The 18,344-nt window shown below is 37.0% G+C and overlaps 1 protein-coding gene across 1 annotated transcript in view; it reads left to right on the forward strand.

Annotated features, from left to right (window-relative positions):
- The window catches only part of LOC108542556 (leucine-rich repeat transmembrane neuronal protein 4-like), a 214,259-nt gene extending 196,253 nt beyond the window's left edge, over positions 1-18,006 (forward strand). The window contains exon 2 of the mRNA XM_017892609.1: positions 17,650-18,006. Within this exon, the coding sequence (XP_017748098.1) occupies positions 17,650-17,871 (222 nt within the window). The 3' untranslated portion in view covers positions 17,872-18,006. The remainder of the gene's footprint in view (positions 1-17,649) is intronic.
- Positions 18,007-18,344: the final 338 nt, after the last annotated feature.

An 18,344-nucleotide genomic window follows, 5' to 3' on the forward strand; every position in this document is an offset into this window, starting at 1 on the left:
CCATTTCAGTAGTCGTGGTCCTTTAGGATAATGCAGAAAGATAAGGAGAACTGCACCTTAGAGGATCTAAAGAAAATGTATTAATTCCATGGTCCCCAGTTGGATACAATGAGAAAGAGAGCCTAAATATATATAAATGGCTCCAGTTTGGATTTCAATTGAATGTTAAAAGTAAGGCACAAGAAAGGAACAATTCCCCACATGTATAACCCCCTCCCAGTTCCAGCTGCCTTTAAATGCTATAAAGATCCACACTATGTAATGGAGAATGGAGGAAGATGTTCAAGAAATGATAAATGACTGTAATCCTGTATGCTCTTCTCTAAATTCAGAGGTACTTTCTCTGGAGAAAGATCACAGTATCTAGAGGCAGGCAATATAATGATCCTTGCAGACTGCTTCTCAGTCCAGAATCTATAAATTAGGTAAATGCCACCAAAGCCATTACTCAATTATTCAATTGCAGAATTTCACTCATCTCTCTTTCAAGAAATGTTTTTGGATACCTGTGGAAGAGCTAACAATACTTTCTCACAAAATAGTTCATCAGCTGCAGCTACATTTCCTCCATCATTGTGACATCATCCACGTGTCTTCATACAAAGCCTTACCAGGCCATGGTGACAGTGCCTATGTTAGCAAGCTCAGGCTCTCAGAATGAAATACCACAGATGGGTTGGCTTAAACAACAGAAGCTTGTTTATCACAGTCCTAGAGGCCAGAAGTCCAAGCTTAAGGTGATAGCAAGGAAGGCTTCATTCTGAGACCCCTTCTCTTGGCTAGTAGACAGTAGTCATCTCATCTGTGCTCACATGACCTTCCTTTGTACACATGGGAAAAGAGAAAAAGAGAGAACAATAACTCTCTAGCATCTCATCTTGTTAAGGGCACTAATCCTTTTGGATCAGTGTTCCAATTTTATGACCTCATTTAGCCTTAGTTACTACCTTAGAGGCCCTATCTCCAAATATAGCCATACTGAGGGTTAGGACACATAATATTCTGCTCCTCTTCCCCCAAATTTTATGTTCTGTTTGTATGCAAAATAAATTTATTTCATCCAAGCATCCCCCAAAACATTAACTTTTATCCTGTATAAACTCTAAACTCTCAAATAATATCACTTACAGCAGATATAGGTGAAAATGGAAGTATATAGTTCATCCCGAGGCAAAATTCCTCTCTAGCTGTGAACTGAGAAACTAGACAAATTATGTGCTTCCAAAGCATCATGCTGTGACATGCATAGAATAGACAATCTATTCTAAAAGAGAGAAAGGAAACAAAGTTGTGAGGGGTCCCAAAAAAAAATTCCACTACAATGCCAACTCCATTAGATATTAAGGCTCAAAAATAATCTTTTTTGGCTCAATTCCCCACTTTCCAGGCCTACGTGGGTGGTAGTCCATTTTCTGGACCAACTTGGGTGGTGACTCCACATCCATGGCTTTAGGTCCATGTCTTTAGGTGGCAGCTCCACTTCCACAATTTTCCAGGCAGGCAGCAAGAGCCTGTCATGTTGAAATCAAGGAGGAATCAGCCTTTTCCCCTGGACCTGTGGTGGGAGGGGCGGCCCAGATGATCTCTGAAGAATTTTCAGGTCATACTTCCTTTTTCTTCCCTTTTCTTAGGGGAAAACTTACATTGGCAGCTGGATAGCTCTGTAGTCCTCTCCTGGTGGGATCCCAGAAGTTCAGCAGTCTTTCTTCATTCTTTCCCACTTTCTCTGTCTCTCTTAGTTCAAACTGGCAGTGTTTCAGTTTATATAATTCTTTTTTCTTTTTTTTTTTTTTTTTGTAATTATTTTATTTTTTTCAGAACGGAGCTACGTGTCGCCCAGGCTCGGAGTGCATGTGGTGCTATCGCGGCTCACTGCAAGCTCTGCCTCCCGGGTTCACACCATTCTCCTGCCTCAGCCTCCCGATACTGGGACTACATGCACCCAAAGCCCCCACGCCCGGCTAATTTTTTTTGTTTTTAGTAGAGATGGGGGTCTCACCATGTGCAGGATGAGTCTCAATCTCCCCTAACCTCATGATCCCCTCTCGCCCCCTCCCAAAGTGCTGGGATTACAGACGTGAGCCAACCGCGCTGGGCCCTCAGTTTATATAATTCTGTAATCACTTTATCAAGTAATGGTCCAGTCACAGCTCTATTGTTCTCTTTAGAACATGCTTTCTCTTTCTATTCTTTTTTTTTTTTTTTTTTTTTTTTTTTTTTTTTTTTTTTTTCAGTATGCATGGGCTGAGAATTCTCCAAATCTTGAAGTTCTGGTTTCTTTCTGATTAATAATTTCTTGTTCAATTCATCTCTTGTATCTCATTGTTTTACTATAGGCAGTCAGGAGAATCCAGAATGAACCTGCAATATTTTGCTTAGAAATCTCCTTAGTTAAATATCCAGCTTCATCATTAACAATTTTTTCTTCCTCTAAACACTACAACACATTCATCTGAGTTTTTTTACAAAGACTCCGGTGACCAATAATCTGCTCCTAACTTCTGAGACCTCACCAGAATGAGCTTTATCATCCATACCTCTACCACCATTCTGTTTATGATTGTTTATCTATTCTCTAAAAAGAATACATATATATATATATATATATAGTGGGTAGAAGCAAGGGGTGTTTCTAAACATGCTCTAACCCTCTTCTTTATTTGTGATTCCTCACCAGAATTAACTTTAACATCTTCCATATTTCTACCAACAAACTCTTCACGACAACCTAGTACTTTTCTAGCATGGACCTCAAAACTCTTCTGGCCTCTACCCATGACCTAGATCCAAAACCATGCCTACATTTTGAGCTTTTCTTGGAGAAGCACTCCACTTCACAGTACCAAAATCTCTATTCATGTGTTTGGATCGTCCTAATTTGTCATAGGCTAGGTGGCTTAAACAACATACATTTTCTTCTTATAGTTCTGGAAGCCGAAAGTGCAAGATTAGGGTGCTATCAAGGTAGGTTTCATTCTGAGGACTCTTACGTTGTGGGTGGCCACAGACTGTGTGCTCAAATGATTGTTTTTGTGCAAGCACAGAGAGAGAGAGCTCTCTGTTATTTCTTTTCATGAAGACACTAATTCTAGCAGATCAGGAGCCCACCCTTGTGACCTCATTTAACTTTAATTACTTCCTTAGAGGCCCCATTGCCAAATACAGCCACATTTGGGGTGAAGGCTTTAAAAAATGAATTTGGAAAAGACACAAGTATTCAGTCCACAGTGCAAAGAGTGTTATGACACTAACTAGACAAAGGGTATGAGAGCCCTGGTTTTCATCCCGGAATAGGGGAGAATAAACTCCCTAGCATATGTATGCCACCTTTAGTGTTCAGTGTGTCACAGAATCTTTTACAAACCTTTTCATCGCTTCCTACCTCCCCAATCCTAGGTGATAAGCAGGAAGAGAATGCCATTCTATTATCTGTTTTTTCTCCTCAATCTTCCTAGACTCTGCTTGGGCAACCAGTTAGTTCTCTCTTTTCCATCAGTCATATTACATAAACTCTACCCATCAAGGGGATAGAAGTGAAAATACACTAGTAGCTTGTTGACATTATGTTATTTAAACACAAACTTCCTGTTTCACATGACATAAACTCTATTTTTTAAAATGCTATGTAATTTACAGCTTTCATTAAAGAGTTGTACTCTGGTGTGTAGAGCCATGTTCCTACCATGTTGCCCAGGCTGGTCTCAAATTCCTGACCTCAAGCAATCCTCCCACCTGGGCCTCCCAAAGTGCTGGCACTTCAGGCATTAGCCACCACACCTGGCCTACTTAATTAGTCTAAATCAATGAGTTTTGCTGCATGATGAGTTTAAACAATCATGGAGACTTTACATGTTTTCAGAATGATAAATGCAAATTATCTGCTGTCCTGACAAAAGGCACTTTGAGTTTCCGTATGGAAGCCACATAAAATTAATTCATAATACACAGCAGAGGAAGCTGCACACCTTCATTGAAGTAGTTTGGGGTGAAGGGTAGTTAGTAATGAAATCAGAGTTTGAGAGGTGAGGGTAGAATTTTTGGTAGGAAAAGCAGAAAAAAGATTAGGGCAGAGAAAAACAAAAATAATATTATAGAAATGGTGTGGAGGAGATCTAGATGCCCAGAAGAGGTTATATTCTGGATGATGGCCAAGAGAAATAATGAAGTGCAGCGTAATGAATTTATTTAACTCCCCAGGAGTATGTCAAACAATCTAGATATTCAATTTAGCTTCATTCTGAAATAGGAGCTAATGGAAGTAGTCTGTAAAGGTAATGCTCTGTAGCAATGGGGAAGTGCAAGCATGTGACCATGCGGGTACATGCTGGAGCATGGTATAACAGTTAGAGCCAAGTAAATAAGCCCTGTGATCTTTGGCATGGGTAGCGGCTGTAGTTGGGGGTGGGTGAGTGGATGATTTGAGAACAGCTTTTGCAAGCTATTCTCTGTAGTCTCACACATACAAATCATCTCCTCCTATGATTTACTACCACAAATGGTGAATTTCCTGAACTATGTGTCAATGGTTATTATTTCCAGTGTCAGAGGACATCCTTTTTTAGTCCCCCAATATATTAATATTTGAGCATCAGGTTGCTTTAAAGCAGAGATAAATTTAATGGTCCTCCTCTAAGTTTCTGCTTGTCGTTATTGCTTATTTGCTAACATTTTGAGGTTTTAATTCTTTTTCTTTTCCTTTAAATTTATTGCTTGATGGAAATAATTGGGTGGTTTGAATATTTTTCAACAGTAAGAGTTCTTATTAGCTTTTAAGTAGATAAAAATACCCTTTCCTCCCTATAGTGCAGAGTGGAATGGGCTATTACTACCATCTCAGTAAATTAAATTACTTAAAAAAAAATAAAAGAAATAGATTGTGAAAGTGTTTAGCCAAAGGAGTTCTCCAGTTGACTGAACATTTATGGGCACTCTGCCATCAATGCAAGGTAAATTCACCTACAAGTAGCTATTTAGAAAACATGTGTATAATGATGGCTGTTAAACTTACCCAACTGAATTACACCTAACTTTAGACAAAAGAATGGAATATATGCATAACCAAATTGATGGTAACTAAGAGGATGGCAGTTTAATCACCAACAAAGATATAAATAGGGCCAAGTGAAGAGGCTCAAATTGGTGATACAGAATAATTAGTGGTAATGAGCTTAAGAAAAAAGAAAGTTTAGTTGGAGGCTCAAAAAACACAGGTGTACACCGCATTTGGTGGTTTTTGGTTGGGAAGCAGTCTGCTTTGTTTTGAGTCAAGCGATCTCCAGGCAGGCACAGGGAATTAGTTAAATCATACTGTGTAGTCCCTGCTCGGCCTACATCTTTAGGCAAAAGCAACCTAAATTTAACATTAAGTGGTGTTGTCAACCTAGGTTGCACATTTGAATCACCAGGGATGCTTTTTAAATATAGCGTGGCCTGGGCCATACCCTAGAAATTTTGATTTAATTTATCTGGGATAGGGACCAGACATAAGTATTTTTAAAATCACTACAGATTTGTCAAAGTTGCAGCCAGGACTGAGAACCACTGCTCTAAAGGCACCTTGCATGACTGAAGAAATCTCAAATGGCTCCTCTTGGCTTCTGAATCAGGGGTGGCAGGGGTTGCTTTGTTTTCCCACAGAGCTGAGAAAGCAACCAAATTCATGACCCATCATTACACACCCCAGGCCTATGGTTAGTTTTCACTGCTCATTAGAAGGTAGAGATGATTATTTTGCAAAAGACTAAGTCACTGTTGGGCTGGGAGGTGAGGATAAAGGCTAAAGTGATCAAGGGTGTTCCATTCTATACAAGGGCAAGTTGTGAGTGAGTTGTATAAACCAAGATTTGACAATGAGTAGCTTTTTGGTATGTACAACCTGGGTAGTAGGCTGTTTATCATACATATGTGGCCAGCTACCAGGGCAGCAGTAGCAGAAGTGCTGTCTGTATATGGAAGCTACACATAGCACCAGTCTGTCTCTTGCTGACTTCATAAGCACCAATGCTTTGGCTCAGAAACCATCTGACAGTCATCTCCTCCCTCTTCTTTCCTTCCTTGCCACTTTTCATGCATCTCCAGTATGGCATTTCACCACAAATGAAGTTATGTTACAAAAATCTGCTTACATTTGTATTCCATATTAGACTACAGGTTCCTTAAGGTTATAGACAGCTTTAGTCATTCTAATGTCTTTGGCTTTCATCACAATGCCAGGTATGCAAATATTTGTAGACTGAAAATGGTGGCCTGTGATTCTAGATTTCCTGTTTTAATATGAAAGTAAGAATGGGTGGGAGATAGTAGAGAAAGGAAAAGGAAAGGGAGACGCTCACAACTTTAGAGGCAAACTTCTTCCAAATACAACTCAATTCTCTAATAAATAACTCTCAAATGCATACATTCTTATAACATATATTTATTGAAGCATTCTACACACAGCAGCAAACTTGTCATAAAAGTTCTCTGACATCGTGGAGCTTACGCTGGGGTAAATTATTAGCAAAGGAGACACATAAGCATCATTAAGAATATTTAACTTTTTAAAAAATGCTATGAAGAAAATAAACATGGAATTGAAACAGGAAATGGTTTACATATGTGAATCAGGGTGGGGTGATATTTTAAACAGGTGGTTACAGAAGGCCGCTCCAGAAGCATGACATTTACGCTGAAACTCAAGCCCACTACAAAAAAAATGGCGGGGGGGGGCGGGGGAAGAAGGAGATCCCAGGCAAAGAGAATAGTGAATACAAAAGTCCAAGTACAGGAGGAAAAGGCTTGGGGAAATTAAGAAATAAAACGAAGGCTTATTTTTAACTTCTACATACACACACACACACGCGCGCGCGCATACACACATACATAAAGTAAGTGGAAGAGAAACATTGTTTATGATTAGATAACTCGTGAACCTGACCCCTTTTACAAAATGACCAAAGTTCTCCCAGGCCTTGAGTTATAAGCCATCATACACCCAGGGGCAGGTTTGCTGGCTTAAGAGTGTCTCTGTAAGATCATCTCTAAAAGGTCAGTGGGCTTTTATCCTGCCAGATCATGTTTGATCAAAATGACCTGAATAGTGACTTCAGCACTCCCATCTGAAGGTTCAAGTCTGACTTCCAAGTACCGAGGTTACGTGAGTCCAGCTCATTGTCTGGGATGCACTGAGAGCTTTATTCTAGAGAAGACCTGGACCTTCACAGTGAAATCTGCAATGCCTGCCAGCTGGGAGTGCTTTTCTACCTCGGCTTTACTGATTTGTATTATGCAGTCTAAACCACAGGGAAGTGGAATTAGGTTTGTCTCATTCTGTCAGTTCTTAATAAAGTCTGTGAGTACAGCACCCTTACTTTATTCTTCTTTATATACCCAGCTCCTAGCACAAGGCCTAACTCTCAGAAAATTGGCCCAGAAACTAAATGATTTTAGTTTTTTTAATGGTTAAAACAAAAAAATCAAATGAAAATAAATATTTTTTAACGCATGAACATTAAATGAAATCCCAAGTCAGTGTTTGTAAAGTTTTATGGAAACAGTCATATTCATTCATTTATGTTTTGTCCAAGCCTGTTCTCTCACGATAAAGGCAGACTTGAGTGGCTGTTACAGACTGCAGTAATTATGATAGAGACTGTATGGGTTGCAAGTCTAAAATGTTTACTATTGACCCTTTATAGAAAAAGTTTGCCAACCTCTGTGATAAATATTTACCATGTGAATAATGAAATGAATACATAAATAGATGAACAATTATGACAAATTCACTTTCATATAATTACTCCTTAATAGTACACTCTATGGCAGAGATCCAGGTATGAACCTAGACCTTTACACATTTTATTTAAAACACGAGACAGTATTATTTGTGAATCATTTTGCCATGCTCTTCTAAAATATATTCAATCAGAATAAAAATTTTAATTGCATGTTCTAAATGGGCTTCTCCCATTTTGTAATTAAAATACATCTCAATGCCTCTTTTCATGAGGACCAGCCAGTCTTCCAAGAAGTTATATTTGCATGGTAATCATTTCACTGTATCAAGCATGTATATGAGCTCTGCAGTTTTCTTCCTTCTGTGTCTGTCTGTAGGTTCTAAACTTTTACCATGGGATATGCAATTCTGCTTTACAGAGGTACATGATAGAAAGAAATTCAATCACCTCCCTGACATGTGAATTTCATTTCACTTTTACATTTGTTAACTGATTTCCTAGGTTTTACTGAATGCCCACTACACTGTCATATTGGAGGCATTAGGGGGATCATGAAGTGAGTATATCTTCAAATCTGCAAATCTGCAAAAGGCAAGCAAATCAGTTGCATTCAGCTCAGGCAAGATGCATGTTGTTACGTAAAACAAGTTAAGGGCACTAGAAATGGTTTAATACAGATCCAGATAGAAGACTACACAAATTCATATGAAAATTGAAATAGGCTACTCTGAATATTAGAGAAACTGCAAGTGAACTTGAATGGAAAACTCTGTAATGCTGATTACACCTTCTTAGTACTGGCATTCCTGCTTTCATTTCCTTTTTCAAATTGCTGAGAAGGGATTAAAACAAACATATCTGAAATTGATCCTGTTGTGTAGGCTGATAGGATTTGTTTCTGTTTGTTTACTTTTGTATGGTTTTAATTTTCCTGGAGGGAATTTGGGTCCAAGTAATAATCACTGTTTTCCGATTTAGGAGAAACTTGTCTTCTGTACATCATTAAAACTTCTATAATTATTTTTTTCACAGAGGAGAAAGTTATGTGATTGGAAATTCTATCATTTCTATTTTGTATTAAGTACTTTGGAGGCAAATTTATGTAGATTCACTTAAATAGGGTGTTTGCTTACAATGCACTATTGGGGAGACTTTACTCTTTCTAATTTAGGGGCTGGAGCTACAGAAGGAAAGCCTTTAGAAATTCATACCAGCTAATTAATCCAGCTCATTAGCCTAAAACCTCACTGAATGCTGAGAGTGCTGCTAATGTAATAAGCTTCTCAGTTAATGGAGTCAAAGCTAACTTCAAAGATGGCCAGTACCTCATTCATTAACTTAATCAACTCTCTGGGCACCTCATAGACAACAAATCCTGGTAGGAGAGCAATAAAGATGGAAGTGGATGTTTTGTTCTCTTATCCCTTGACTGACTTAAAAGTTAAAATTTGGATAACTGTTGAGTGCACAAATAGTACACATTCCCACCTCTACATAACAACAGGACAAGACAAACAAATGCCATGGAGAAATTTTTGTCAAAATGAAAGTTTGAAATTGTCCCAATACTCCAATCAGTATAAAAAGCCAACATCTAGTGTGTTGAGTATTATGCATTTTACATGCTCAATCTACTATACACATTTTAGCCCATAAGAAAAGAAATGGAAATGAGGCATCAATTTGCGCCATTATTTTCTTGTTTTCCTTTTAAGATTTTCTAAAATAGATGTCAATAAATTTAATGAATTATTCCATAAATTAAATAGATTATTTTTAGATTTATTATTTATTCCATCTTCAAAACAAAATATAAAAGGGCATGATTATTGTTCTTTCATTCAACAAATATGTGAAAATCTACTAGGTATCTAAGCAATGTTTTAGATGAGGGAGTTCAATGAGAATACCTTTTAAATTGTTTCTATTTTCATTCATTTTTAGTAAATCTTGCCTTCATCATCTTCTTTCAAATTCTTGAATTTTCTTATTTCTGGAGATTTTCACTATTATGGCTTCCCTTTAGGGAGGGAAGTTTTGTGTTTATCAACTATTAGGAGCTCAGACATTGCATGGGCCTCTATTTAAAGAGAGGTTTGGTTTGATTAATGAACCAGTTGACTATGACACTGGAGAAAGAAAAATTGCTACGGGTAAAGGCAGATGAACAACAAGAAATAAAACAGTAGGGAGAGAGATTTTGTTTTAGGAAGTCACTTGAAGAATTACCCTCTTCTTTAAATATGATGATAGAATAATTAAACTGTTTTAAATATTTCAAAGAGGTTTATTCTAATCCAATATGAGTGAGCACAGCCTGGAGAAGAGATAAACCCAAGGAGCCTTTAGTAAGTGGTCGCTAGGCAGTCAGAATGCAACTCTTTTTTATAAAATTTAGGGAAGCAAACATTACAGGCAAACTCATGAATCAATACATGGAGGTCATTCATTGGTTTGCCCAAAAAGGCAGAATATACTGAAGCCAGGGCTTACAGGTCATTGGTGGGTTCAGAGATTCTTTAATTTGCAATTGATTAAAGGAATAAAGCTATGTCTAAAAACTTGAAGTTCATAAAAGTGAATGTTTAAGTTAAGATAAAGAAGTCTACCAATTATCATGTGATACCGTGCAAGAGTCAGGCTGTGAGAGCAAACCACAACATACTGGGTCAAAATGATCTGTAGGGGTGCATGACTTAATCCTTGCTTGGCATGGCCTTAGGTCTTGCCTATAATTTGGTATCTTATTGCCACAAAGCATCTGTTCTTTCAATCTTATAGCTATTTTAACATTAATGTTGGTCAATTGTGTTTAAACTGCCCCAGGGAGTGGGTATAATGAGGCACGTCTGACCTCCTGTTTTTCCATGGCCAGGAACCCAGTTTTTTTCGAGGTCCCCTGGGCCAAAAGAGGATCTGTTCAGTCAGTTTGGGGGGCTTAGTTCAATTCTAGTTTACAAACAGAATGTGAGTTTCCTGGTTCAGATATGCCCTTGATTTCTTTAATATTCTACACCGTGAACCCTGTGAGTAAGGCCAAGGCTCCTTTTCTTCCTATAACTCCAATGCTCTCCCTCATTTTACACAGGTTCAGGGAACCGCTCAAAACTCTGCATTTTTCTCCTTTTTCACCAGACCTGGATATACCATGCTAGTGACAGATTCATTGTTTTGCAAATAATTTTTCTCCAGTTTTTTTCTATAGCTGCATCGAACGATACACTAGTATATTTTTCGTTTAATATATTGTCCTCTCTGTCTTGCAGAACTTTCTAAGAGTTTTGGTTTGGTGATGAAAAAAAGAAACACAAAAAAACTAAAAACACTTCATTTTACAAAACTAATTGGAATGGGAAATTGGAGTTAGTAATCACAGTTCAGGACTCAAATTTCCATCTTAATACAGAACAGTTAACTTTTGAACTTAAGGTACTTTCTCAAAATAGTGTTGTAAAATAAGTTTTCTAGTCATCAGAATAATCAATTTTTAATTGTATGGGAGCTGTCTTATCTTTGCAAAACTTCCTCCCCATGACCAGAACTGAGAAGTTACTTCAACTTAATCTATATAAATATTGAACATGGTAAGTATAGTAAAATGGTTCAGAGATAGACTACTAAGATAAAACAATCGAGATTTTTCATATATTTATGAACGTAGTACCAGGGGCCACATAATATAGTCCCCTTTGGTAATGGAAGCTGTGCTTTTGGTTTTACTGCATAATAAACCACACCAAAACTGATTAGGTTACAAAAGAAAACATATATTTGAGTCTGTGGAGGATGGCAATATGAGCTAGGCTTAGCTGAGCAATTCTGCTTATCCGGGGCCTTTTGCGGACTTTGCTACTGTGCTCATGTGCTTGTGGTGAGCTCCCGTGAGTACTGCGGAGACTGGCTGATCTAAGATGCCAGTCACTCCACATAACCTCCATTCTCTGGGAAAATAACCCAAGCATATTCACAGGGTAATGGCTAGATAGGTTAGGCTCCTGGAACTCACAAAGTGTCACCGTCACTGTGTTATATCAGTCAAGAGAAGTTACGAGGCCAGCCTGTATTCTAGGCAAAGGAAAGTAGACACCTCACCTATTGGTGAGGGGTGCTAGAAATAACTGAAGCCATAATGTACTCTACCATGAGTAGAATACATAAAACTTGGGAGTTTTCACACTTACATGTCTGTCAGGTGTAGGAAGCCATTTGGCAGCCAGGATATGAAGAAAACATGCTGAAACTATCAGGCACGTTTGATCAACAGGACCCTGACAGAAAGAACCCTGATGACACTGCGTTCCTAGGTTCAGTTGTTCCTAATACTCAGTGCTGTCTTTGCTCATCCTTTAGTTTACCCATTATATCCTGTCTTGTATTCTATGAGCCAATTAAATTTCTCTTTTGTCTAAGTTAAATGAGTTGAGGTTCTATCAGTTTAATAAAAGTTCTTGAAAAAATCCACTACCCAAACTTGTTTACATATACTTATTCCTTGTCCATTCTTGTCACATGCTAATATAGTCAGTAGAATAACAGCTAAGTCATATATTCATTTAGCTATGGATATTCATTTTAAAATTAATTTTACTTTCAATAAGTGAAGTGTCTACCCTCATTAAGCAATTCAACTGCATTGAATTCTTCATCTGGATTTATATGGTGGTACTTTGTAAATGGCCTGAGTAGTTAGACACTATCCTTTAATTCTGAAAATTAGGGACCAAATGTCATTTAGAAAATTGAAAATCTACTTTTTATGACTTCAATTGAAAGAACTCATGCTGAAATGTGAACAATATTCATGAAAAGTTAATAAATAAGACTAATGATAGACCGTGGTAATTTTAAAATGATTCAACTCTTAAACGACTTACAACTAATGCTACTACCTTTGAGAAAAGAGGGTCACAATATTGTAATTGCATGCTCATAGCAAAACTGAACTTCAAAAGCCTTTCATGATCATATATATCAAGAGTCCATTTCACATTGTTCTCACGTTTACTACACAGACACGTTCATTTATCACTTTAAATATAATGATGATAGATGTAGAATTATGGGATCTGAATCAATTTTCAGATTGTGAAACTCCACATAGTCCTCTATAATTATCCTGCCTCCCAACATTGAAAAATACGCTCTCTCCCTGACTTCTCTTTTTGAATCATTAACAGTATGAACCCGTATAATTGAAAAAAATGTGTCACTTTTAACTTTCTTCATTGTATTTGAAGAAAAAAATACTCTGACCAAATGAGAAATGAAGTTTTTGGAAAACCAGAACATACACAAAAGTTTTTAAGCTTCTTAGCACAGAAAATAGGACTGAAGGGCTTGTTAAGGAGCCAATCTGTGAGCCATCATGTGCTAGCATCTCTCTAAATGGAAACTGTAAGGCAAAAGACATGTCACCTTTCAAGAAAGACACTGTCAGTGTTGAGTAAAACCAGAGTGTGACTATGTCCCTTCAGTGTATTCCTTCTTTTTTCAGTATCAGGGAATACTGTCAGCATTTTCTGAAATTTATAGAGGTCAATGAGTTGTCACTATTATCCCTATTTTCAGAGGAGTTACTTGAAACTCAAAAGGATTAAAGTGACTTATAATTAGTCATAATGGTTCCTCCCTTTCACAACCTACTTCAGATTTAAACTATCCCTGTATGAAAGAAAAATTTAATGTGATTTATGTTAAAGTGCTCATATACTTCAGAGTATCAAATGGCAGAATTTCAGGATAGAATATATTTCTCTACGTGTTTTTAAAATTCTATGCTCCACGCCCATTATCTGTAAATAAAGTACAGCTTCCAGTGCAGTCAATGAGCAGTCAAGTGTGCTAACGAGGACATCTTTAAATAGTGTTGTTCTGCCGTGCTACAGAGTGGAGCTCATCAGAGAGCTGATGGAACACAGAACCATTTGGAGAGGCTCTGAGAACACATTTACAAAAATACCAAATCTGAATTAAGCAAAACTTAAGGATACTTTGTTTTGACTACTGGAAAGGAAACAATGACACACACAGGGACCCAGGTGGTTAATGTACTGTACACTATTACTATAAAGTACAAGACCTCAGCCTCTAAGCTCCTCAGAACCCAGGAATTCAGTTGATTACATAGTGCCCTACAGAACAGACTTGAAGAGTAAAAGAGCAAACGTTTCAGATACTCTTTCAAAGCTTGCCAGTGCACTTGGCTTTTGAATTCGTGTTATTGGTCTGTTGTGCATGAGGGAAGTTTACAATGGTTTTTACTCTCCAAGAGGTTTTAAGCCTGTCTCAATTACAATAGAGAATATGACATGAGCCCCCCCTTTTTTTGTGTGCTGTAAAAAAATAAACTACAATTGTAATAGCAAAACAAATGCTCAGTTCATAAATGGTGTAATATGTAAACCTAAAGCTTTGCAGTTAATGCAGGTCCCTTGACTTTTAAGTCAACTTAATTCGAAGACAAATACCATGATTTATTCGCATGAAATCGTTCTCTCCCTCTATAGTTTAAATTAAAAGGCTTTAAGTAAACATTGCAAATTCAACAGTGTTCACTTATGAGCTACTTATTTTCATCTGTAGATTCACCTGGTTGTGCCAAAAGATCCCTAAGGTCCTGATTTCATCTGACATTCACTGTTCTGTACGTGTGTGTGAATTCAAGTATCTCCTCTTTGTGAAGACCATTGACAGTGCTACAAGACGGTGAACAAAACCACAACCCATGTTTAATGTTCATGTAGATGTCTTTTAGTAATGTGGCTAATGTGCAGAAAATCAGTCATTTATTTAGGTGAAAGTGTAGAACAAATGTTCTATAATCAGTGAATGTTGTTTCCATTTGGAAATAATTTGCTGAATTTTTTATGTGATTTTCAAGTTATGCTACTTCACCCATTAACAAGAGAGTACGAATGGGCTGTGTTACTTTTAGGAAGTCCTTTTTCAAAACATTCTCCCTGCTGAAATGTCAGCACAAAGTGTCTTCTTACATTTCGATGCTTTCTCGGAGTTTAAGTGACCCATGACACCAATCACACATATCTCCAGGAATCTGACACACTGAAAAATCCTATGAGATTTCCTAAAATAGATCCTGCTGACAAACATTTTACGTCTGAACCTGTACTGATTGAAAGAGGTCTCACTGATAAGAAATAATAAAAACAAAACAAAACAATCAATTTGGAGTGAGGTAGATTAGAGCTAACTTTTATTTAGTATCTAGTAATTCAGCCATGTCACTTTACAGTCTCTTCCCAGCTCTCTCTGTGAGCACAGAAATTAAGATTCAACTTTTAAAACATCATTTTATCAATCACAACTCTGACCTAGTATGTATGTTTTACAATTCTCCTTTTTAAAGAACAGAATGGCATAGTCAAGATTTTATCAATAACTTTTTTGATGAGAAACGCTCTTGTTACTATTTCATAAAAGACTTCCTGAAAATAGTCTTTACCTTCCTTTAAAAGTAAAACAACAACAACAAATCAGAAACAAAGCATTACATATTAATTTAATTTTCCAATCCATTGTGAAAAGCAGTGAATTATGTGAGTTAATAGCAGTGAATAATAAAAACAGAATTTAGGCTATTGTCAGTCACTGTAAAATAAATTGTAATCTGAATATGTGCTTTGATCAAGTATGTTTTCAAAAACATGTTCTACTATGATTCCCAATTTTCAATTCAAAATGTGACCCAGTACACACATTGATGTTCCCACACGTAAATTTAAGACAAAACTCTTATGAACAACTTATCTTTACTCTATACTCTGATACTTTCTATCCCAGCTAATTTAATTTTTTAAATGCTTATTTGGATTCACAAAATTGATTTCATAACCTACTAATGAGTTGCAATCGCCCATAGAAAACATTGCTTTAATCTAAGTTTTAAAAACTGTGAGGAGGTGACTTTCATCTTAATAAGCAGATAGGTGTTAAAAACATAATTCTCATACAAATAGATAGTGAACTTGTGTCAAAGTTGTTTTAATCACATTAATAAAAATACCAGCAAGAAAATACTAGAGCTAGTTTTCAGAGCATTTGAGGAACTTGCATAGTAAACAGAGGAATGACTTCTAAAAATAAGTTTGCTAAATTATATTTAAGACTGGTTAACTCCTTGCAGTATAGGGAGCCATAATACCTCTGGTGGTTAACTCTAGTAAATTATAAAATCAAAACAACTTAATTTCCGCACTTTTAGATACAGAAGGATTCAAATATAGTCCAGTCGGGAGACTGACAAAATATCAGTTATTTTAAGAAAGAAATGTTAGAAAGAATGCTAACTGGATATAGAGTTATTAACTGACACAATATCAGTTATTTTAAGAAAGAATTTTTAGAAAGGATGCTAACTGGGTATAGAGTTATTAACCAAATTTATGCATAGGCTAAGATATTGTCATGGTATCGCAGAAACAGCAATGTCAGGAAGTAGCTACCACCCCTACCGTCTTCGGGGCTGAGGCAACAAAAGGAAGATCATTAAGACTTAAAAGCTTGGAGGAGAGACTTTGTGGTGATGAACCTCAAACCTCTCTGGTTCTAGTGTTGGTGTCTCTGAGGAGGGCTTGATGAGATCAAATGTTGGATGTACTGTGAGTGTTGATGTACTGCAAGTGTTGGAAATACTACAAAGAGGCAGCACCTGCTGCTATGGGAATAAATTGATACAGCCAGAATGAAGACGTGCCATTACAATAAATTCCTGGAGCAGGGAGAAGCAAAAGAGGAAACCAACAATGGGAGCAATACCCTCTCCCTGCCAAGTCTTGCCATCTCCCTCCATTGGCAAAGGTTAATAGGAAACCACTAGTAAAACAGATATGTGGTTTGCAAAGTCCCAACCTCAGCATGCTAAAAGGAACCACAGAAGGGAAGTTAGAGATGAGAGTCAATAGTTTAAAACCTGCCACAATATCTAACCTTACAGGGCAATGGAGCCTTTGCACTTTTCTCATCTGTGGATTGTTCATCAAGAGTGTCAAATTGTATCTCGCAAGTATGAGAAATATTCTAACATGAGAGCAAGAAGTAAGCAAGTCTCATTTGCTTTTTTCTAAATTTGGAATACATTTATCTTTATCAGAAATGTGTGGCTTAATAAAAAGCTCCACCAAAATTCAAAATTATTATAACTGATATTTTCTGCTTTTTATATTAAAGAAATTTCTGCAGACCATTACTCAAGTCTATCATGCTAACATTAGACATACATTTGGCTTGTTACCTTGAAAACCAATAATAACGTTACATATTATGAACATAAAGATGTGCCTTCTCCCATGATTCCAGAGTTCTTTGGTCCAGTGTTGATATGTGACAAAGTGTTAGAATTAATATATGGGAAATTATGATTATTTTTTAAAACTAAATAAAAGTTACATATGATGATAGTAAAGATTTCACAAATAAAAAGTTACATATATGTTTATATATATAAATAAAAGTGTAAATATATTTATTTACACAAAATAGATCATACCATACATTCTTTTGCACCTTAATTTTTTTTCTACTTAGTACCATATCTTGCCATATTACAACAGATAGATCCTCCCCTATATTGTTAAGATCTACATTCCAATATAGGATCTACATAATCAATTTTAAAATTCCTTGGGCATTTAGGTCGTTTCTAACTTTCTGCTATTGTAATGGCTAGCTAGCTAGCTAGAGCAATGAAAAGTTGGAAGATATTGTTTTATGTACAAAGTATATACACATAATATGCTGACAAAACAATATTGAGTTAAATAGTAATCATGATTTTGTTAATGTTTATTTGTAATTGAATCTGTAGCTGATGACTTGAAACAGCATGAAAGAGAACAAAAATACAATCTGATGAGTATTGTCCTATCTTTCCAAAGCAATTTTATAATCAACCAATCTTTCTATTTCTCATATCTAGATGCCACACCACGTGAAGCCCTTGCCATATTACAGCTATGACCAACCTGTGATGGGGTACTGCCAGGCCCACCAGCCACTCCATGTCACCAAGGGCTATGAGACAGTGTCTCCAGAGCAGGACGAAAGCACCGGCCTGGAGCTAGGGCGAGACCACAGCTTCATCGCGACCATCGCCAGGTCGGCAGCACCGGCCATCTACCTTGAGAGAATTGCAAACTAACGCTGAAGCCAACTCCTCACGGGGGAGCTCCATGGGGGGAGGGAGGGCCTTCATCTTAAAGGAGAATGGGTGTCCACAATCGTGCAATCGAGCAAGCTCATCGTTCCTGTTGAAACATTTATGGCATAGAGAAAAGAAAAAGAAAAAACAAACAAAACTGTTTCAAGAAGGCAGCGAATGCACCTGCAGCATTACCGGGAGGACTGCAGAACTTTCTTTGCTTTAAAACATAAAACAAACAAACAAAAAATGCTCCCGGATGTAAATAGTAAGAGTGTCAAGTTCTTATAAAAATAGATTTCACCCTAGCTACATATAGGTTTGTTTGTATATTTGATTTTTCTACACTGCATGGTTCCTGGGATGGAGAACCACAGGGGAGCAAATAAACAGGGGTGGGTGGGAAGCTAGGGAAACAACAGTTTTCCTCTTTAGGTGTGTGTAACTCTCACAGATTTTATTTAAATTGCTTT

Source organism: Rhinopithecus bieti, unplaced genomic scaffold (genome assembly GCF_001698545.2).
Source record: "Rhinopithecus bieti isolate Rb0 unplaced genomic scaffold, ASM169854v2 scaffold_22746, whole genome shotgun sequence".
In the NCBI taxonomy this organism is placed as follows: domain Eukaryota; kingdom Metazoa; phylum Chordata; class Mammalia; order Primates; family Cercopithecidae; genus Rhinopithecus; species Rhinopithecus bieti.